Below are 23,245 nucleotides of genomic sequence, written 5' to 3' on the forward strand. Positions count from 1 at the left end.
AGTGGGCTTGGATCCAGATGCCAAAGACTTTCAAACATCTGGGTTTCTTTTGAGAAGCAATACTTACATGAGCCTGAACACTTCGTAGATGCAAGGTGAATGTGTACTCCCCCTAGGTGCCCACTGCGGTGTGACTCAATGGTCGGGATCCCCAGCCAGGCTTCCAGGATTGGCAGCCACTGGTGATGACACTCTTGCTGCCTCTGCTCCAGGGCTGAGAGGCCTCCTCAGCTGCCCCAGAGCAGGTCTGGCTAACTGAACCAGCCTGTGGCCTTTGGGCCCTGTGCACTAGAGCAGAACACCATGGCTGCAGGAGTATGCTGTGGAGGACAGCTCACATCACAGCAGACAGAAGCAGAGACTAGGTCAGGATGTGTAAGAGATAACAAGACCCACAAAGATTGCCACCACCTGCTTTTTCTACCTACCCCTCACCCCCCAGAGTTTCCAGAAGCTTTTAAAATGGCGTCACCAGCTGGGGGTTAAGCTTTCAAAACCTGGACTTGTGGAGTTATTTCAGATTCATGTCATCATACAGGGAAAGCCTCATGCTAAAATGCTCAACACCAATACCTCTGTAGGTCCAATGCTTCTGAGTCAGTGTGAGAGGATTCTTGGCAAAAGCTCTCTGAACCCAAAGAGCAGCATCTAGTTAGCTAGTCCTAGGCTAGAAATAGCTGTGATAAGGACATGTATATGCTAATCAAATCTATTATCTAGTGTATGCAAGAATTTCCATGTCAGGTGGTAGTTGAATAGAGTCCCTGTTGATAGGCTTACACTGAGTAAGAGTGCTCACTATGTAAGCTTGTAAACATGAATTCAAATCCCCAGTACCCATGTAAAAGTTCTTGAATGTCTGTTTGCATGCCCGTACCCCCAGAGTTATGTGGAGTGTTGGCAAGAGGATCACTTGAACTTGCATGCTGTTCACCTGTCTCAAGGGAATAAGGTAGAGAGTGAACAAATGGTACATTCCAGCAAAGAGTAAACTCATATCTGCCTGAGACTCACATGGCCCACAGTTCTCTCTTGCCACCGTGCCCTCTTCTTTGGGACATAAGCCAACAAGACCATTTAGTGCAAAGCCCATATGTGGCCTCCAAATCCTCCTTGGGGGCCATCTTCTCATCAGGCTTAGGACAGTAGGTGCACACGCATTCACTTCCCTGGCCTGGGACTGTGATTGGGGCAGTGTGCACAAGACATGGCCTTTGTCCATGGCTGCCACAGGTGGTAGGGAATAAGACAGAGTTGCTGACAGAGGGAGCTCCATAGATCGGGAGAAAGGACACTCGGTGGCCACAGCTTAAGTTTACTAAAGGTTCGGAGAGGAAGCAGAGAGGTGAAGGCAGACTCTGGGTAACCTGGTTACTGGACTCCATGGGCAGAGAGTATTGAAGCAGGCAAAAAGAGGAGTCAGGGATGAGGAGAAGGAGAAGGAGAGTTCGGAAAAATAAGACAGACGAGCATAGCAGAGATGCTCAGCCTGGATCCTGAACCTGCTTCATCAGCCACAGTCAGTAGTCCTTAACAGAGAATCAGGGCAGACTAAAGACCACCGAGTTGATCAAGTGAAGTAAGCTAGTTGATCCTTTTACATGTGTGTGTGTGTCTGTATGTCTCTGTGTGTGTCTGTGTGTCTGTCTGTATGTGTGTGTCTGTATGTCTGTCTGAGTGTGTGTCTGTGTGTGTCTGTGTGTGTCTGTGTGTCTGTATGTGTGTGTATGTCTGTGTGTGCCTGTATGTGTGTGTGTATGTCTGTGTGTGTGTGTCTGTGTGTGTGTGTGTATGTCTGTGTGTGTGTGTGTCTGTGTGTGTGTGATTGAAGCTACAATGGAAAAACTTTGAGGATACCTGCTGGATGGGCTGAAGAGATGACTTATTTTGTAAAATGGTCATCACCGAAGCATGAGAAACTGAATTTGATTCCCAGAAACTATATAAAAAGCTGGGTGTGGAGTCATATACCTACATTCCCAGAGCCAGGGAGGTGGGAACTCCCTGATTGACCCCTGGGGTTCACTGGCCATCAAGTCATAGTAAATCTGTGATCTCCAGGTTCAGTGGAAAACTTATCTCAAATTAATAATAATGATAATAATAATAATAACAACAACAACAACAACAGCAAGTTATTGAAGAAAACACCTGACATTGACCTCTGGCCTCTACACGTACCATGCACACACATGCAACCAGAAGAGAATGCCTGCTGGAGAGAAGTTACTGGAGATGCGGCACTGACTGTAGAGGTCCAAGCATGAGTTGCTTGGCTTAGATTCGGTGGTGACGTTGCCTCCTGTTTGCTGTGAGTCTGGACATGGGCTGCCTCATCCAGTGTTCCTAGCGTCCCTGTGCAGAGGTCTTCATGTGGCTCCTGGCGTGAGTGTGAGGGGCAGCGTGTGGTGCACACTGAGTAGGTAGGTAACACACTGAGACTGTCACCAGGAGCATCCACATCCTAACCACTGTACCTTGCCCCTCCCCCATGCGCACAGCAGGATGAGGACAGGACAGAGGACCCATCAACAAATCAAGGTGCCAGAACTGGGCAGAGAGCTAAGAATGGAGCTTGTGCCAAAGAGGCCTGGAAGACTGAATGCCTCAGGGGATGGAGATGCTGCTAGCAGTCACAGCAGAGAGACGAAGGGGCACCCCTACACCCCTCTTTGATAGCAAGGTAGGGGTAGAATTTAAACTACTCTGAGGTCTCAGCAGTGCATGCAGGGGCAGGTGGAGGGAGACAGGAGACAAAGCCAGAAAGAAAACCAGGTCATTGGCAACGGATGGGCAAGTGCAGAGTTCTGATGGCCTCCTGTGTCTGAGATGCTGGTGGGAGACAGCGAGGTCTAAACCGGTGCTTCAGAGGACGCCATGACATGGTGCCATGAAGACCACAAAGGAAGAGGGTGAGAGGGTGAGTAGCCTGGCTTGGGATGGGAGAGCAATTGCCAGCTGGGCAGTGTAAGGGCCTTAGCAGGAGCAGTTGGGAGCTGTAGTATCTCGAAGGGAAGCATATGGCTGATTCTTTAATAGGCCCCCAGGGCGAGGTGCCTGGCCTGGAGGAGGAAGAGGGCCACAGGAGAAAAAAAAAACAGGTAGAGAGGAAGCGGGGCTGCGAGCCCTGTCCTGCGAGGGAGCGGGGAAGAGATGAAGAGATGGTGGGCAAAGAGGCAGCGCAATGTGGAGGCGGGAGATCTCAAGACCTGCGCGGGGTACTTTGATCTTTGCGACGTAGGAAGTGGAGTTTTCGTCTGCCCCAGATGATGGATGCAGACGAAAGCCTGAAGAGGTGGGAACGGGTTCAGAATAGCTCTTCAGAGGGAGCCAAGAGAGGGATTTAATTCTTAAAAGCCTTTTTGGCGAGTGAGGCTTTCCCACTGGTTAAGACATCGTGTTCCTTGGGGGAAGGGTCTAGAAGGAGGAACACAGGGTGAGGTGTCAGGATACCAATCTTCCTCTCGTCCCCCGCCACAGTCGCTAATTAATATATCAGACGCGACACTTTGGCCTCTGGGCACCCACTGTCTCTCTCCCCAGACCTGATCTTTCCTCAGCCTCTCTCTGAGCAGGAATATTCCATGAATCCAGCAAGTGGCTGACTCATTAAGAGATTGGCGTATCTGATTGAAGCCTTTTGCCAACATAACCGGAATCAAAGAGTAGCACTATGGGTGACCCAGACAGGGACAGACTGGGACAAACGGCGACTGGGGTGCGTGGGCGTGAGCAAGCAGGTGCCTGTGTCTGCTTGCCGACGTGCAGTGGGGGCAGTTTTGATCAGTAAGGACCACAGCACAACTCCAGCTTGTTCTGTGGCTTTAACATCAGAGAGCTGAGAGATGAGACTCTAGATGACAAGGTGGTGCAAAAATAAAAACAAAACAAAACAAAAAAGGACCATAAACAATCCCAAAGAGAGGCTGAAGCCAGACAGACATCAGGGAGAGATATTGTAGCTACCAGAATGACAGATTATGTGTGTTTGTGGTATGTGTGGTGTGTGTGGTATGTGTGTGGTGTGTGTGTGTGATGTGTGTATGTGTGTGGTATGTGTATGTGTGTGTATATGTATATATGTATATGTGTATGTGGTGTGTGTATGTGTGTGTGGTATGTGTGTATGTGTATATGTGTGTGGTGTGTGTATATGTGTGTGGTGTGTGTGTATGTGTGTGGTGTATATGTGTGTGTATGTGTGTGTGTGTGTGTATGTGTGTGTGTGTGTGAAAACCTCCAGGCTCTAGGCGAACTGTGCTATGCCACTCCCAAGGTGCACCAGGCCCATCCCCTGGAGGAGAGCGAATCTGGGAGATCATGTTCAACACTCGAAAGCCAACCCCACTTCACCCCTCACCAGCAAGTTTGCTCTTGTCTTGTCGATGCTGCTGCTTCTCACTGGGAACTGGCAGGAAGTTTAGGAAACCAGCATTTTCAGTTCGAGATAAAAAGCTCAGTGGCCTGTGCCTTCTGCTGTAAGTTTACTCTATTCTTTTATCTTTTCCATCTGGTATTCCAGCTAACCAAAAGCAGAGGGCCAGGGGTGTCTACCTGGCACGGTGCCCACACTGTCATGTGGAGCACAGTTGGCCAGGTGTTCCTTTCTGAAGGGTCCGAAGACTGCTTCCTGGAGGGGCAGTCCTGCATATAATCTGCCCACTGTTAACCCGCATTTGTCCTAAGAGTCCCAACAGCCTGGAGTCTACGGTTCTAGACTCCCCGACTTTAATCAGAGGAGTTGCTCATTTTCTGGGTGCATGTGAAGGTCAGAAGCAGCACCTGCGCCCTGCAGTTCTGTAGCTCCTGCCTGCATTCAGACATAGCGCCGCCCTGAGCCTGCTGGACAGGCCGTGACTAGCAGGGCCTGTGGATTAAGACTGATCCAAAGGAGCTCACATGTCTGGGGCAAGAACCGCTACACACTCCCTCCCGGAACAGGCACCAAGCTTCCTCCGAGTTGTGGATAGCCTGATGTGGAGCTCCTCACAGAACAGAACTGGCTCTGGGCTCCGTAAGTCCAGGCTTGTCTTAAACCCCTGAGGCAATGCCACTGAGCCATTTGGGGGTTATCAGGAGACCCCTGAGGAAGTGAGGATGTGAGCACACTCCAGCAAGGGTCTGCTCCTTGAGTGGCAGTTGTGCTAATTATCTTTCCAGTTGCTGAGATAAAACGTGCACCATTAGCAGCTCAAAGGAAGAAGGGTTCATTTGGACGCATGACTGCGGAGGTCTCAGTTCACCGTCTTTGGCTTCATTGATGCCATGCCTGAGTGAAACAGAGAGTTTGTCAGAGAATTTGTTGTGTTCTCTCAGAAGTTCAAAGAGATTCATTTTATGGGATGTTTTAGAAGCCACCAAATGACTTTCCAATCTCACTTTCTTCCACTAGAAAGACAAAAAAAAAAAATCACCCAATTTATCATTTTCTCTGGGGAAAGTTATAGACTTCTCCCAACATGAAGGGTGTTCCTTGGTGCCCCAATGGGCTAGTGCCTGAGACATCCCTCCGACTCATCCCTCATGGCCCAGGCTCATGGCGTTGCCCCCAGGTATGGGTTCTGCCTGACCAGAATGATCAGAAAGGCTAAACCCTCCTTCAGTGAAGACAGTCTCAGGGTGTGTCTGTGTGGGAGGCAGCCCTCAGCACTACCAGCTTGGGGTGACTCTTGAGTACGAGGAAGACCCATTGTTCAGAAGAGCATGTCCCCTTGTACGTACACACACACACACACACACACACACACACACACACACACGAGAAAAAGAGAGAGATAGAGAGAACTCGCCTTGTCGTTCTGGGGAAGTAAAGCCTTCTTAAAGCTTCACAGACTTGACAGGAGGGGGCAGCAAAGAGGGATGCTGCCCCCGTTGTAGCTCCTACCTGAGCTACCCTGTCCCAGCATCACCTGGGCAGCTCATTCACCCCAACCCTGAACACAGCACACAGCGAGATGCATTTTCTCCCACTCAAATGCTTGGGAGCAAAGTGCAGCTGCTGAGCACATTCCCACTCTACCCTGCGTTCGTTCTCAGCTAAGTTGGTTCCGTTTCCCCCTCTTCCTTCACTGAACAGAGTGGGAAGACTCTGGAGGAAGGGGCGCCATGTGTCCTTCAGCCAGTCTGATGGTGTCTCCCTCTGCATGACTGAACATCACAGGTGACACGTGGCAGCAGGTCTCCAAGCTCATGACCTTGTGCAATGTCCTGGGGGCAAATCACAATTGTTCTTGACCTCCTATAGCCTTCCATCTCACCGATCTCGGATGAAGCTTCAGATTCCCCAGCATGTACCTGGCGTGATACAGAACTGCCATTTTGCATATAAGTGTTCTGTAAATATTTTTGTAACTCCCAGAGTTTCTTAAGTTCAGGGATGGTGTTTTGTACTTGACCACAGTCCACCCAGTGCTCTGGGCTCGGTGTCCATGCTTCCCATTGCTTCCCTGGATGATTGACATGCTCGCAGGATGTAGGATAAAGTCCATGCTGTGGTATGTTTGGTTAAATGTGGAATAGGAACATGATGGAATCCCATGTTTGCCATGTGGATGTGTTAGTGGGTGGCAGAGGCACAGGTCTGGAGAGACCCCTGTGTGCCGCTCCAACCAAAGCCTCTGGAGAATGCAGCCACCTATGGGCCATGGCAGCTCTGGGTGCTGAGATGACCACAGATGGCTTTTCCTTCCACTTCTTAGTATTTTGTCACATAATAACAGATATTTTTATTTATAGTAGTAGAAAGTAGTAAGAGTAGGCTGTGTAGGAGCTGGGGAGGTGTTTCGAATGGGAAGGTACCAGCCACACAAGCCCGAGGACCTGAGTTCAAGCCCGTGTTAAGACGTGGGACCTGGGAAGGTGGCTTAGTGGGGAAAGCTCTTGGCATGCAAGCGTGTGGACTAGAGCTCAGATCCCCAAAACTCACATAAAAATTGGGTGGGTCTGGCAGCCTGCCTGTCATTCTGGCACATGGGAAACAGAGAAATTGCCAGAGCGAGCTGGCTAGCCAGACTAGCAGAGTAGGTGAGCTCCAGGCTGCATGAGAGACCACACCTCAATGTACAGAGTAAAGGTGGAGCCCAATTAAGAAAGACACCCAAGAGACTGGAGAGGTGGCTCAGTGGATAAGAGCACTGACTGCTCTTCCAGAGAACCTGGGTTCAATTCCCAGCACCCACGTGGCAGCTCACAGCTGTCTGTAACTCCAGGATCCAGCGTCCTCACACAGACATACATGCAGGCAAAACACCAAATGCACACAAAATAAAAATAAGTAAACCATTTTTTTAAAAAAAAGAAGCAAAGGAAGATACCCAGTGTCAATCTTGGGCCTCTGCATGTGTGTGTATGCGTGCATACACACAGAAGAACTCTCATAAACATGTGTGCACACATCACACACATTTATATGTAAAAAATTAAAATAAAATAAAGATGGACATGATGGCACATGCTTGTGATCTCAACACTGAGGAGGTAGAGACAGATCCCTGGGACTCACGGACCAGCCAGCCTAGTCAAATCAGTGAGCTCCAGGCCACTGAGAGACCCTGTCTCAAAAACAAGATGAACTGTACCTGAGAAATGACACTCAAAATTGATTTCCAGCATACACACACATGCACAGGTACACACATACATGTGCAGGTACACACACACGAACAGACACACAATGAGAAGGACTTCAAGACTCGGCGCAATTAGATGAGGTTGATGGGTCCTTGTCTATTACTCTTTGTAAGTCTTATCCAGAGTGTGTCCCAGGTTCCCAACACAAGGGTCACATCTCTGCCGAGCGCAGTGACTCACATTGTCTGTTAACCTTGACTATTCCTGCAGCTTGCCTCCATTCAGCGTTCTCTAGACTTATTCAGCTGCAGAACCCATCTAGCTGGAATGCCATTGCCTGTGTTACTCATGGGAAAAGATAGCTCTAACTTAGCAGTATTGTTTATAGAGGCTATCATGCTGAGTTGGTTGTTGAGCATCTTCATTTCATTTGTAACTGGTAATACTCCCTTGGTGAGAGGACTTGGAGCCATTACAAAGCTAGGGAGTAGCTAGATCCAGAGAAGTGTTTTAGTGGCACAGAAATTGGGTAGTGGTGTGTGGGAGGATGGGGGAGGTGGCTCCGTCAGTCCAAGTGCTTACCACACAAATATGTGGACTGGAGTTCTAGCTCCAGCTCCCAGCTAAAACAAAGCCAGACACAGCAGTGTGCACCTGTAATCCCAGCGCTGAGACAGAGACAGGAGGATCCCAGGGCTTGCAGCTCCACCAGCCTCGCCGAATCGTGAGCTCCAGGTTCAGTGAGAGACTGTCCAAAAACTAAGGTGGAGAATGACTGAGGAAGGTACTGACGTCACCTTTGGCCACACACACATGCGCGCGCACACACACACATGTATGCACACGCACACACGTACACACCGTGAGATCTGGTGGCAGTCTCTCTCTTCATAAAACTGCCCAGCATCTGCTTAGTCCCCCACGATGGAAAGATCACCCCACCCTATTGACCGCTTTCCCGACTCTTGGCCCAATACATGTCAAGAAGCGTCTCACAGAAGGAGGATCTATTTTAAGTCAAGGTTTGGGGCACAGGCTATCGTGGTGGGAAAGGCTTGGTGTCAGGAGGTGTGTGGCACTGCTTACAGTTGACTTTTTCCACTCAGTCCAAGCCCCCCACCCATGGACGGGCACCATCCCACATTCAGGGTGGGTTTACTCCTTCAGCCAGTCACCTCCAGAAGCACCTTCACAGACACACCCAAAGGTGTACATCTGCAGTGCTCTGGGTGTCTCTTAATCCAATCAAGCATGACGGCTGCCCTTGCACTAATGAAAACCACAGTTGAAGAAGCAGGCTAGAGTTCTCAGTAAATGCCTGCTGTCTCCTCGGGAGTCTTACCGTGAACCTGTGTTTTCTTTCTAAACAGACATTGTCTTTATTTCCACCATTGTTCTTTTGAGTCTGAGCCCATGGCAGAGAGAGCGAGGCATACTCCGAGTGGACCAACAGTGAATGGCTGCAGGGGCTGGGCAAACCTGACCGCTAGCAGGGAAATTAAATCTATCGTACTATTGCCGGGAGTGGATTCACCTTCAGTTTTGAGAATGCACTGTGAGCCAAGTCAGAGAACACTGGTGAGAAGGTACAAAGCAAGAAGCTGGACCTGTTCTTCTTGTCTCCCTCTTGGGCCTCTCCCCATGCTAAGGCCCTTGCAGGGTCGCACAGAGGAGAGAATAGGAGTCTTCTCACGAGGATGTGAGCATGTCAGAAACAGAAGGATATATATCCATCCCAGGTTGGCTTCACATTCACTGTATAGCCAGGAAGGACCTTGAGCTTCTGATCCTACTGCCTTTAGCTCCCAAGGGCTGGGATTACAGGCGTGTGCCACCAAAGCTCAGTTTGGGCAACATTGAGGATGGAACTCAGAGCCTCGTACATGTTAGGCACGCTCTCCACCACCAGAGCTAAGCTACCTATCACTAAAACACAAGAGAGACTGGCCTTGGCCAGCCATGATCTCACTTAGGTTGATTTTTTTTTCAAGAAAGGATTTCTCTGTGTAATAACCCTAACTGTCCTGGAACTAGCTCTTGTAGACCAGGCTGGCCATGAACTAACAGAGATCCACCTGCCTCTGCCTCTTAGGTGCTAGGATTAAAGGCGTGTGCCACCACTGCCTGATTCTTTTTGGGGAGGCAGGGCGGGCTCAGACAGATACAGCAGACTGGTCACCTTGAGTTCATATTTGCCCCATAAAAATAAAATGTTTCAGAAATCCTGCAAACTTCCATTCAGTTGGAATTGTTTAAATGGCTATTGGGGTTAAACAAAATACAAAGAGTTAAAGCCCGTATGTTTGATGCCCATTTCCCACAGCCCTGTTGTGACAAGGGCCTCTAAGCAAATGTTTTTCTCCATCCAGCCAAGTGCCAAGGAGATAGTACTGAAGACAAGTTCTACATATCTGCATTTGTCTGTTGGGGGAGAGAGGCTGGTTGGTTGGTTCCCGGCCGCCCGGCTGCTCAGCCCCGAAATAACCACACAGAAGAAACTGCATTAATTAAATCACTGCTTGGGCCATTAGCTCTAACTTCTTATTGGTTAACTCTTACATCTTAATTTAACCCATCTCCATTCATCTGTGCATCACTACGAGGTCATGGCCTACCAGCAAAGTTTCAGCATGTCTACTTGGGCAGTGGTGGCTTCATGGCTTCCCTGGCTCCGCCCTTCTTTCTCCCAGCATTCAGTTCTGTCTTCCCCACCTACCTAAATTCTGCCCTATCAACAGGCCAAAGCAGTTTCTTTATTCATTAATGGTAATCACAGCACACAGAGGGGACTCCCACATCATATTGGACACAGGCTCTCTTGCCTGCTTGGGTCTTTGAGAACACGGACGGTACAGCCCAACTGTGGGCTACAGTCTGACTTTTCCAAGCGACACAGCTTTCTGTATCTGTGGTCACTCACACAGAAGCTGCCCAGAGCCAAAGACATTTTAGGGAAACTTGGAGGTGAGGCTGGAGGCCATCTGCAGGAAGCTGGTTAGAGTAGACGGAAGGGGAAGCAATGCTCTTTGGGAACACGAGGAAAACCACCCGCTTCTCCGGGCCAGGCAGAAAGGAGCATCCATCAAGGTTCTGTATCTTCTAGACGTCATCACCCCGCCACAAGTTGCAGCCCAGCAACTCATAAACACATGTGCCCTGACATAAATGAGGTCAAAAGCCAGACCTGGTGCCACACACATATCATCCCAATCCTGAAAAAGCTGAGGCAGGAGGATGGTAAAGCCAAGACCAATCTGAGCTATAGTAAGTTTGTGGTTGGCCTGATTAACTTAGGGAAAGTCTGCTTCAAAATTAAACATGGTGGGGAATGCTGGGGTTCCAGCTAAGTGGTAGAAACTTGCCTAGCGTTACAAGGCCTCAGGTTGCATTCCCAACACCACAAATAAATACAGAAGGCTATGCGTGTAACTCAGTTAGCAGAGTGGTTGCCGAGCAGGCATGAAGTCATAGAGGCATTTTTCTTTGGGCCAATAACTCACAAATAATGACATGGAGGCATTAGTAATTATGAAAGCCCAGACTTAGCTTAGGTTTGTTCCTAACTAGTTCTTTTAACTTAAATTTACCCACATTTTTAAATCTATGTCCTTTGACATGGTTTGGTTCCCTATGCTCTGTACTGCCCTTGCTACTTCCTCTGCCTCTGGCTGGTGATTCCGCCTTTCTTCTTCCTCCAGACCTCTCTGACCCCAGATGTCCCACCTAACCTCTTCCTGCCTAGCTATTGGCCATTCAGCTCTTTATTAAGCCAATTGCAGTGACACATCTTCACAAAGTGTAGCGGAGTAGTCTGCAACCTGAAACTGTGGGTTCAATCCCTAGTGTTTCATAAACTAGAGGTGATGCCAAACAGCTGTAATCCCAGCCCCAGGGAGGTGTAAGCAGGAGTATCAGGAGTTCAAGGTCATCTTCAACTTCATAGCAAGTTCATTGTTACCCCGTGACACACGAGACCTCATGCTTCAGTGTCTCAAAGTGCTGAAAGTGTGTTGCTCAAACCCATCAGGGAGATCACCTGTTGAAGTCAGGTCTGAGTCGGGAGTTTGGGGTGGAGTCTAAGAGTTTGCCATTCTAAAAGGTGCCCAGGGCAGAGTTAAAAGATGTTGATAGGTCGTGGCCTGGGGGATCCCTTCCTGTGGACCAACGCTCTCCAGGGTAGGAAACACGGCATACATCTTCTAGCTGCAGTTCAGAGCATTGCCCAGCACTCCACATCCCTGTCCAAACATGGTTGCCAGGGATTCAACTGTTGTTTCAGCCAGAAGTCTGCAGACCCAGCTAACACCCCTTCTCTTCTTCAGGGGAGGAGCGCCCCCGGGAGCCCCCGGGCCCTGCAGAGGCCCAGGCACCAGCTGGGACAGAGGCTGGCGGAAGGACGAACCGGCACCACTGGACATGCTCTCAAAAGCAGCTGAGGAAGGTCTTCTGGGGCGTGGCTGTCGTGTTCTGCGTGTGTGCCTCCTGGGCCGGCTCCACGCAGCTCGCCAGACTGACTTTCAAGACTTTCGATGCACCCTTCACCCTGACTTGGTTCGCCACCAACTGGAACTTTCTGTTCTTCCCGTTGTACTATGCAGGGCACGTGTGCAAGTCCACAGAGAAGCAGTCTGTGAAACAGAGATACAGGTAAGGGATTCTTACATTGAAGATCACTCACCTGGGGCTGCTGAGCTGACCCTGGAGGCTAGCGCTGCTGGCCAGTGGGAGGGACCAAGGGTAGGACACGGCAATAAATGCAGCTGTTGTGTTGTGCCGTTGAGGTCAGAATTTTCTCTGCCTTCTATGATGAAGCCTCTACTCTCCACCTCCAGTCCTGCACCTTAGCAGTCCATTTCCATGCAATAGGGAATAGGCACCATCTTCTAGAAATAGCCGTGGCAGGTCTCAGAGGTGTAGAAATGGAAGCAGAACTCACTCAGGCAAGGCGAATGGAGCCAGGCTGGTGTAAGGATGAAACTTCCGGGAACCAGGTGCTTGGGATCTTCCTGCAGCTCACTTCCCTTCCTTAGCCTCTTTCCAGTTCCCGACAATCTGTACGGTGGACATGAGTGCAGTTAGTGGAGTATATGCTGTGATGACTCACGCCTTGCCATGCCTCAAGCACCCAAACCTTTCTGAGAGCCAAGCCGTTGGTGTGGCCACAGTGTTCCATCAAGAGCATACCTTGTAGTTGCTCTTTGTCTGGCATGGGCTTTGTCCAAGGACTGGCCGGTCTGTCTTAACCCAAAACACCTCAAGAACGACTGTTGGCCAGGACGACAGTACGGACACAGGAAACCTGCCTTTCATCTGTCTCTGGGACTGAGCAAGAGCCGAAAGTCGTAGACCCTCCCTCCCTTCCATCCCCATCACCTTCTTCCGAGCACACCCTATCCATCCATCACATGTCCTCTTGAAGTTGCTGTCCTATGATAAAACACTGACTGAAACCAGCTTAGGGGAGGAGACCGTTTATCTGGGTCACATACCCTCTTTCGCTGTGAGAATCCAGGGCGGAAACTCAAGGCAGGAACCTGGAGGCAGGAACTAAAGCAGCAGAGACCATGAGGACTGGTGCATATTGGCTGTCCTCCCATGGCTTGCTCAGTCTACTTTCTAGTAGCACCCGGCACCACTTTCCTATGGGGTAGCACAGCCTACAGTGCACTGGGCTCTCCTGTTCCAACCATTAGCCGAGAAAATGCCCCCGAGGGCTTGCCCACAGGTCAGTCTAATGGAGGCATTTCCTCAGCTGAGGCCCCCTCTGCCCAGATGACTCTAGCTTGTGTCAGTTTGGAAAAGCAAGAACAGAAACAGGAAAACTAATCCGCACAGCTGCCAACCCCAAGGAGCACCCACTACACATCTCAGACCTGCCTGATGTCACCTTAGAAGTTACCAGATGAGGAAGGAGGGCACTGGAACCGGAATGCTGTAGCCTCAGCTGGAGCCAGACTTTTTCTGAGGATTCTCCCGTTGTGTCCTCACAGAATTAGCACTGGCGCCCTTTAGGAAACCAACCTGTGACACAGGACACAAATTCTAAAGGAAGGGGCTCCCATGGTGTTTACGCTGAGCCCCATGGCCAGCCTCCTGTGTCCTTTCAGAGTTTGGGGATGAGAACCCAGAGCTCATGGAGTCTTCCCTGCTGATTTAAGGCAACAGTTCCTGGGCCAGCCCGGAATGGCTGGCGAGGGACTTAATGCAGCACTGCTGGACAGCAGCCAAGACAGGAAGCAAATAGATTTAGGAACTGTGAGAGGGGCCTAAGAACTCCCCACAGACAAGGAGGAAATAATGGCCTGAGTCATAGAGAAAAGCAGACATCCAGGAAAGGATGCATTTGATAGTTAAGTGGCCTTGAGCGTATCGGCCTGTAATTAGGAGACAAGACAACTGTTCCCATCAGCCATGCGCACAGCAAGATCCCCGAACCACAAAGGTAACCCAGGGCTAACCCTAAACACAGGCAGTGGCCACGGTCTACCCAGGGACAGCCGAGCACAACCTAAGCTTTTGGTCTGAACACTATGCTTGTGGTGTCAAGCTCAAGGTGGTGATGAGCTCAGGGTAGAGGATGAAACGCCACTTGGAAAAATTAGTCACCTAGAGAAAATCAACAATACCTGGGAGCCAGGCTCACGGCTTCCTACACAAACATCCTAGAGAGTCAAGAAACAGAGCTGGTGAGCTGGTGAGATGGCCCGACAGGCAAAGGCATTTGTTTTAAGCCTGACAGTCTGCATTTGATCCCCAGGCCCCACGTGGTGGGAGGAGGAACTGACCCATACAAGTTGTCCTAGGATCTCCACTTGTGTGCCATGCCCTACCCCACCCCCATACTCCCCCCTACACACACAATAAAAGAAATGTAATAGGAAGATGTTTTAGAGGCTGGAGACATGGATTGGTGGTTAAAAGTGCTTGCTGCTCTTGCAGAGGACTGGAGTTTGTTTCCCAGCACCCACGCTGGGAACTCATAACTTAACTGCCTGTCACTTCAGTTCCAATGACTTTAATTCCCTCTTCTGGCCTCTGTGGACACCAGCACATGTGTGTTCGTGCACACACACACACACATACACACACACACAGAGAGAGAGAGAGAGAGAGAGAGAGAGAGAGAGAGAGAGAGAGAGAGAGAGATACATAAATAAAAGTAATAGCAGAAGTTTTAAAGCATCCTAAAACCAAGTTCAGCTCACAGCCAGGTTGCCGAGGATAATGGGGAGGAGGGAATAACTTGATGACTAAACCAGTTTATTCTTTGCCCGATTTCTATCTCAAAGCTTATCCCTACTTCTTAATGCAGTCCTTTCTATGCATGAGTTGCAGGCATTCTATGGCTAGACAAGGATGCTCATTGCCAGCAGGTTCTTGGGTATCTAGGGAAACCATGAATGCCACCACAGGAGTAAAGGGGGGCTCTCCCTCCATAGCCGTAAGACGAGTGTCAGTATCATAGCCTTGCTGAGGAAGTCACAGCTCCGATGGGGAGGACTTGAAACAGTCTAAGACTCCCGGGGTGGAGAAGAAAACCAAAATCACATCCTTCATCTTAATGCTTTTATACCCAGTTGATGCTAGAGGGAGCCCTAGCAGATGCTGTTGGCAGAGAGCATTAGTGGGGAACTGAGGGAACCGGAGACGGGCAGAGACCTGTGGCCTTGGGAAACAGGCTGGATAGATGAGGCTGGTTAGATGAAGCAGCTTCTCTGGGGTTTTCAGGGAATAGACAGCCCCTCTGCCACTAGCGCAGGAAGATGGTATCTCAGACCCAAGAGTGCCAGGGTCAGCAGAATCTAAGCTGGAACAGATAGGGCCTTTGCAGTCTTGTCAGAGGGCCTTCCAGAAACTTCTAGCCATACTGATCTGCTTTTAAAAGCAAATGCTGTGATCTTATATCTCCATGCAGCTGCCCAAAAAAAGAATGGGAAAAGAGAAAAGGAACAGAGAGAGGCAACAGTGGCTTTCCTTTGTTCTTTGTAGTTCTGGGCTTCCGAAAGCTGGCCCTTGATTCTCCTCAGACATGGAACAGCACTCAGAGGCAAGGGCTGTTTCAGATCCTTGCACCTTCAGTCTGCAAGAACTGAGTGTGTGTGCCTACCCACACAGATTCCCACAGGAATGGTACCAACCTCGCAGAGACCAATTTTAGTGTTTGTAACTAGACGTTAGTTGATTTGGTCTGAAAAAGATTCCTGGGTGTCAAAGTGAGACACTGGGAAGCAATAATCCAAGAGCCTTGCATTCCCGGAGCTCAGAGGCTGGGAAGGGTTGAGACAGGCTGCATGAAGGAAGCCAGGAAAAGGAGCCCAGGGATGCATGGCCTGGGGCACAGGGGAAAAGCCAAGAGGAAATGAAGCTGGACAAACAGATGGCTTCTGGGTGCTGAAGGAGGTATGGAACGTTCTAGGCAGATGGAGAGCCTGGAGCCTAGGGAGCTTAGGAGATGTGTGGGTGAGCGCAGATCCTAGGAAGCCCCTGCTCCATGCAGAAGATGCTCAGAGCTGGCATGACTCCCAGAGCTACCGCAGTGACAACCAGGTTGCAGATTTTGAAACCATTCCTGGAGAATTTGATGGAGTCGGGCTGCAGGCCAGGTTAGCTCACTGAACACCTCCTGAACGTCTGCCTGCCCAGGACCTGTGGGCAGGTGCGGATGAGACACATGTCGTTCTACCTGTAAAGACCTCACGGAGTGGGAACAAAGCCCACAGAGCACCAGAGTGGAGCGTGAGGAGGAGGTGGGTGACACCCGAGGCAGACGGGCTTGGTTGCATCTTGGCTGTCAGAGTGGATCTGAGGACTCTGCTATCAGAGCAGGACAGATAGATGGGAAGGGCTGGGGCTGCGTCTGGCTGGCTGGCTGTGTTTCCGTGTGTCTCTGTCTGTATGAGTGTGTCAGTGTGTGTGTGGGGGGGGGGTATATGTGTACATGTATGTAGAGGTTAGAGGTCAACCTCAGGCATCACTCCTCAGACACCATCCACCTTGCTTTTGCACTGCAGGACAGGGTTTCTCACAGGCCTGGGGCACACTGATTAGGCTAGGTTGGCTGCCCATGGAATCTGTCTGTCTCTATGCTCACATATGGCTTTTCTATGTAGGATCTGGGGATCAAACGTGGGTCCTCATGCATAAGAACTAGTGAACTAAACCATCTTCCCTGATCGGGACTTAAGTCTCTAGAACAAGGAGCGCCAAGGTCTTAAGCAGAAGACTGATAAGATCAGACTGTTGTCAGGATTCCTGGAGCTGTTTATATAACCAGTAACAGCACACACTCACAGTTCACAGTGGAGGTGGGATGACTCTCAGGTGTCTCTTCGGTGGGGGAAGGCGTGTGTGCTCAGTTCCTGAACAACAGCAAGTAAAAGGAATGCAAATCCAGAACCAGTCTCTCGTTTTCAATGCTCAGTTTCCCTTTTGCCCTCCGGAAAACCCCTGTGTTGGTGAAAATCATTTGTACTGTCATGTTTGCCGAGTTGCGGCATTGTGAAGGTGTTTTCTTTCCAGGAAGTCTGGAAGCCGTTTTTTTTTCCAGGTGCTGTGGTAGAATAGAAGGCATAGAAGGACAACGAGAATTAGCACTAGCTCGTACCACCTGCCTCCTGGGTTATCAGGCCCCACAGGCCGCACCAGTGCTAACTGATGGGTTCTCTGCCCTATCCTGGCTCACTCAGGCCATCATTCCCACCAGCTGCCCATTATTAGCTACTTCCAGAGACAAATGGGCAGGGCCCTCCATAACAGGAGGATGGACAAGCTCCCAGTCTGAAGGGAGCACCCCCTGCTGCTCCCAGCCTGGAGGGAGCACTCCCTGTTGCTCCCAGCCTGAAGAGAGCACTCCTTGCTGCTCCCAGCCTAAAGGGAGCACTCCCTGCTGCTCCCAGGTCCATTTTTCTCTGCAGCATTCAGCACCAAGTGTGATGCTGTTGCACCTGCTCCTTGCTCATTTGACCTCAAGAAGGCAAATTCCCTGAGGGTAGGGGGCTGCTGAATCAACTCACAAACTCACCCATTGCAGTCTCCAAATAGCATCCCAACCCTGTTACAAAAACAAGCAACACAGACACAGTATTTGGGACTGCAGTTTGTGATTCAGCTCCCGGTCTGTAGCTTGATGGTTAGCAATGGGAATTTCAAAGGAGTACCCGCCGATGAGGAGGCTGCCTTAGGGTCTCAGCTGCAGCAAAGTGCTGCCCCGTTAGCATGCACGTGCATGCAGATAGATAGCCAGCCAAGGAGCAGCAGTCTGTGTCTAGCGGGGAAGCTGTAATGGAGCTCCTGTGTCAGCAAAGAGGAACTGATTCGGGTGGCTGCATAGGTTTGTGTTTCAGGATGGTGCTTAAGCTATTCAGGGGTTCATTTTATGAAAAAAAAAAAAACAGAAGGGCTGGAGAGATGGCTCAGTGGTTAAGAGCACAGGCTGCTTTTCCAGAAGACCAGGGTCCAGTTCCCAGCACCCACATGGAAACTAACAGCTATCAGTAACTCCTGTTTCATGGGATCCAATGCTCTCTTTGGCCTTTGTGGGCACTGCATACACCTAGTACACAGACATAGATACAGGTGAGACACACAGGTCAAATAAAAACAGTAAATCTTAAAAACAAAGGCAGAGCATCACCTACATGCCCTGACACTCTCGGGCAGATACTACACTCTGCAGGGCAGATGTAGGTGATGTCATGTCTACGTCACAGCTCCTCACTGAGCATACCGAGTGCCTTCCAGCCTCCATCCCCACACACCTCTCTGTAAATGGCTCTGAATTCAATATAGGGTAGGAAATACTCCCCCCCCCCCCAGCATTCAGGGCTATGCATTCCTGAAGCACTTCTTAGCTGCCCTGGGGCAAGTCAGAACTGAGGCTCCAGCTCCTGGTTTCTTCTGTTCTCCCTAAACCAGTTGTTCTGTTAGCTCAGGTCTCAGTTAATCCTTGAACAGATAACAGGGATTGGCCTAGAATTCAGCAGTTTTGGAAAAATGATCTGTCTTACACTGTGCTTTCCGAGCCCGTGTGAGTCGGCTGTTGCGCCATGGTCTCAGTTGCTTTGCCTTGTGTCAGAAGGTCAGCCCCGTGCCTGTGTCTGTGTTGAGGCGTGTGCTTGAAGAATGGCAGTTGCTTGTGTGACTGCCATGTCACACTGAGGAATTGTCTGGGGGTGGGGAGTGTGTCCAGATACCCCTGAGTGGAAAAGAGACTTCTTGGTGTTTTAACTAAGTGTCAAGGTCTGAGAACATTTTCAGGTCAGCCCAGCAGGACCTTACAAGGTGTGGGGCAAGAAAAGCTAGGAAGTAAAGTGCTTGCCTGAGCTCAGTCCCTAGCATCCATGTAGAAAGTTGGGTGTAATGGGCACTTTCAATCCTAGTGCTGGGGAGGCAGAGACAGGCAGGTACCTGGGGCACTGACCAGTCAACTAGTTTTCTTGTTGAGTTCCAGGTCAGTGAGAGACTCTGTCTCAAAAAGAAAAGAAAAGAAAAAAATTGACAGCACCTGAGGGATGGCACTAAAACTGCTGCTGACTTCTGGCTCTCATGCCCACACATGTGTACAAACACACACTTGCACACACACCACACACATACACAATACCATACACACATAAATACACATACACACGCACACCACTCATATACACAATATACACTACACACATAAATATACATACACGCACATACCACTCACATGTACACAATACACTCCACATACTCACACACACATACAGATAGATCACACACACACACAGCTGGGGGCCAGGTTCCAGGAGGAGGAAGCCCTTTACTCTCATGGGCCTTGAGGAACTGTCAGCAACTGTGTATGTCAGATGATAAGGAAGACGCATGGGTACGGCATATAAAAGATGCAGAGACTCAGCATGTGTGTGCTGGTTCACAGCCATAGCCAGGAAGGCTGAGGCCCCACTGAGTGTTGCATGCTAATGTTGGGCTTTTCCACTCTCTGTTACATCTGGTCAAGACTGGTAAACCAGCTGATAGACACAGTGAAACTTAAAGCCTCACGTTTAGCAAAAGGGCATCTTCCCAGAGACTTAGAATACTCAGAAAAGGGATTGCAGGAACCTCTGCTCCAGTTTGTTCATGCTATCAAAGATACCACTGTATATGTTCAGAGAAAAAGCACTGGGGTCCCTTGCTCTGACAGCCCTAGACTTCTCCATAAATACATCAAAGAAAGAGGCAGGCCAAAGCAGTCTTTCCTCATAGGAAGAAGCCTGAGGGCAGTGCCGGGCAGGGTGAAACAACAGGGGAAGGGCAGTACTAGCCCACATCCTGGACACTGTGGTAAGTAGCAAAAATACAGGCGCGCCATCTGATAGCTTGGAATGGAAACCAGCTTTGTTTGTATTCGCTACAGAGGCATAGTCAAGTCAACTAAGGCTCCACACCTCAACGCTTGCCTGAAAAGGGAGGCTGTTGCGCCCACTCCCAGGGATTGTTGTTGGGATTGGTGCCACAGTTCTTGTGGATCACATGCTTGAACTGAATAGAGTTAAGTTCATAAAGCCCAAGATGTGCTTGATCTAAGGGTTTCCTGCCCATTTCTGGGACGTGAAATATATAGATCCCCAGAGTCAGGTGAACTAGCCCTTGTTCTCTCCAGGTAATAAAATGGTGTTGATGGTGATAATAATGATAGCAATGATGGTGCTAACCTTAAGCATTTCCAGTTGTGTTTTAAGAGATCCCTTCTCTGAAACAGTTCCCTGAGTCAGAGCCGTGAACTTGGCCCTGGGGAGCTGCTTCTGGCGCATGTGGTCTTTGTGGCTCTGCCCCCACCCTGTTAGTTGAGTCGTCATGAAAAGCAAGCAGCGTGACTGGCCAGGAGAGACAGCCTTTGCTGATGCCTGTGTACAATCTATTCTTGGGCTTCCTGGACCTTTTAAAATAGAATTTCAGTAATTACATTTACCTCCTCGGCTGATCCCTACTGTACCCAGAGAAAACAAAGAGAGCTTATGTACTTCTTGTAACATCGTGGACTGAGGCCCGTTCTTTTCGTGTGGTTCCTTCCTAGGTGCCCAGTTTTATGACGCTTACATTTAATGAGTTATTCTCAGTCATGCCTCCATTATTAGTTCATAACACAAGAGAAATGAAAAGGACTAGAAAAATGAAAGGTTCCAGGAGCGTACCATTAGACCCTTTGTGTGCCAGTCTTCCCACACACACACAGGGAGAGCAGAAGAGAATTTTTCTTTTAAAGAAAGTTTAAAGCACTTCATCAACAAAATGGGAATTCTGGGTGAGCATGGGATGTGGCCAAATGCTCTTCAACTGTTGTATGTGGCATGAGTGTGTCTATGTTCTTGCTCATACAGTACACACACACACACACACACACACACTGGTGTTTCAGTATGCCAGAGGTAGACATCATCTTCCTAGGTTGCTTTCTGTCTTCATAGGACAGGGTCTCACACTGGAGCTCACTGAGAAGCTGGACTGATTAACCAGTGAGCTCCCGAGATCCTCCTGTGCTGGGATGGCAGACACATGTGGCCATGCCTGACTTTTTCTATGTGTGGAATCCGAAACAAGACTTCATGCCTGAGAGGTCATTGCTTTGCTCACTGGGCCGTCACCCCAGCCTCAGACCAGCTATTTCCTAGGCATTTGGTTATCTTAAAGCTGAATGCAACTTGCTCTGTTTAAACCCAGTGTAGGAGGGCTGCGTGCTATGGGGAGTGCTTTTCCTCACCTGTCTTGAGCAAAGGGAAGTGGTGAGGTAAACTGAGGCAGCCTTGTGAACTCTCTTCTTTGGAGATGTGCCTTCCCTGGAGAGGTGAAAGGGTTGGTACCATTTAGGTTTCCTAGTCAAACCCCAGGAATCCTAAGCAAGACACTACTGTCCCATTTACATTGCCAGTGTGAAGCAGATCCTCCCGACGTTGTGGGGTGGGGTATATCAGTCACTGCCTGTTCCCTTATTCCCCAGCCATCATGGGAGCTTTCTCCAGGGAGAAGCTGCATAGCCAGGGACATCATCCTTCCTCTGTCTCTAACTTAGGCCAACACAGTTCTCTTCAGAGTGACATGCCCACCGTTTGCATGTTAAGTACCCACACAGGTTCTTGTGTTAGACACTTGGTCTCCAGGTGCTGGCACTGGTCTTGAAGTGTGACATGGGGAAAGTGGGACCTAGTGGAGATAGTAGGACCCGAAGGGGCATGAGACTTGAAGACTCTGCCTATTTCTCCTTCTGAGATGAGTGGTTCTTCTCTCTGATGCCCCAAGATGTGGGGAGCATCTACAACATGCTGCTACCATGAACTAACTCCCTGATAGACAAAAACCCTTCTGAAACCATGACCCAAGTCCTCTCTCCTCCATTAAGTCTGAAGTCGTCTCTCCTCTGTTAAGTCACTTGTCAGGTGTTCCCTCTCGGGGACAAGGAAGTAGCTGATGCCCCCAGCAATGTAGGTAAGAGGGAGCCTGGCATCTCCGACCCATCCCACTGTGCCGGCTGAATACTCAGGATCCCCAGGCTTCTAGGGATGGTGATAGGAGAATCTCCAGAGTTACAGTGTCCCTGCCAATCAAGGGCACGAGTCAGAACTAAAGTTCTCAATGAGGAAATTTAACAGGCAGTCAGCATCACACTAGGGAACATGATCTCTGTGCCTGGAATTGGAGACAGCCTGGGAACCCACATTCTCAAGTATGCAGTTAGAGGTCCTCACAGTTTGGGATGGGGCTCAGGCTGAGTCTGGAAGAAGGCTTGCCTTGGAAGTGTGAGGACCTGAGTTCAGGTCCCCAGAACTCACGTGAAAAGCTGGCACAGTGATGTATGTGCGCCTGGAACCCCAGCCATGTGAGGTGGGGGTCAAGACCGAAAAGTTTCTGCATCCCAATAAACCTCTCCACGGATGCCATAATCCAAATCAGACCAAATCAAACTGAATTAGAAAAAACAAAGCCCAGGTTTAATGGATATCAATGCTTCTGCAGCTCCCCAGTGAGGAGACAGGAAAGAAGACCAGAAAACCACGTGTTGGTTCTCTGTGGGGCAGTTTAAATACCCCATGGGAGTGATCTTGAGCATCTCTGGGGAGGGGTCATTGTTTGGCGGGCTTCCTCGGGGTGGAGCTTGGACTGAGGCAGCTTCCACCCAAACATTCCAGACTCTTTGGGCATATGGATGCCAGGGACTGGGGTAAAGCTTCCATCCAGACAGAGACACGTGATCCTGGAAGCTTGCTAGCCTGGTCTACTTGGTAAAGTTCCAGGGCAATCAGAGACCAACCCTATCTCAAACAAAAGATGGAAGAATGGGCACCTCTGATCTCCATGTGCACTGTGAGTACAGCACACACACACACACTGCACGGAGGCCAGCAGAATAAGAGAATAAGACCGATGGAAGGGTTGATAAATTATTCAGAGCATAGAAACGGATGCTCTGACTGGAGAGGACAGGAAGGAGAGAGCAGGGTGTGCTTGCTGCTCTCTGAGCTGCTCCACTTCCAGATGACTCCTTCCACGGGGCTGGAGGGAGCTGCAGGCTCAGTGTGAGCCCATGGGGCTGGAGCTGGAGGGAGCTGCAGCCTCAGTGTGAGCCCATGGGGCTGGAGGGAGCTGCAGTCTGAGTGTGAGCCCACAAGGCTGGAGGGAGCTGCAGTCTGAGTGTGAGCCCACAAGGCTGGAG

General features: G+C 49.9%; 1 protein-coding gene across 3 annotated transcripts in view; it reads left to right on the plus strand.

The window, feature by feature from the left end:
- The window catches only part of Slc35f3 (solute carrier family 35 member F3), a 254,979-nt gene that overhangs the window by 170,879 nt on the left and 60,855 nt on the right, over nucleotides 1–23,245 (plus strand). For all 3 annotated transcript variants that reach the window (XM_026778701.1, XM_026778700.1, XM_005345897.2), the window contains one exon: nucleotides 11,892–12,216. In XM_026778701.1, the coding sequence (XP_026634502.1) occupies nucleotides 11,892–12,216 (325 nt within the window). The remainder of the gene's footprint in view (nucleotides 1–11,891; nucleotides 12,217–23,245) is intronic.

Source organism: Microtus ochrogaster, chromosome 4 (genome assembly GCF_000317375.1).
Source record: "Microtus ochrogaster isolate Prairie Vole_2 chromosome 4, MicOch1.0, whole genome shotgun sequence".
Lineage (NCBI taxonomy): Eukaryota > Metazoa > Chordata > Mammalia > Rodentia > Cricetidae > Microtus > Microtus ochrogaster.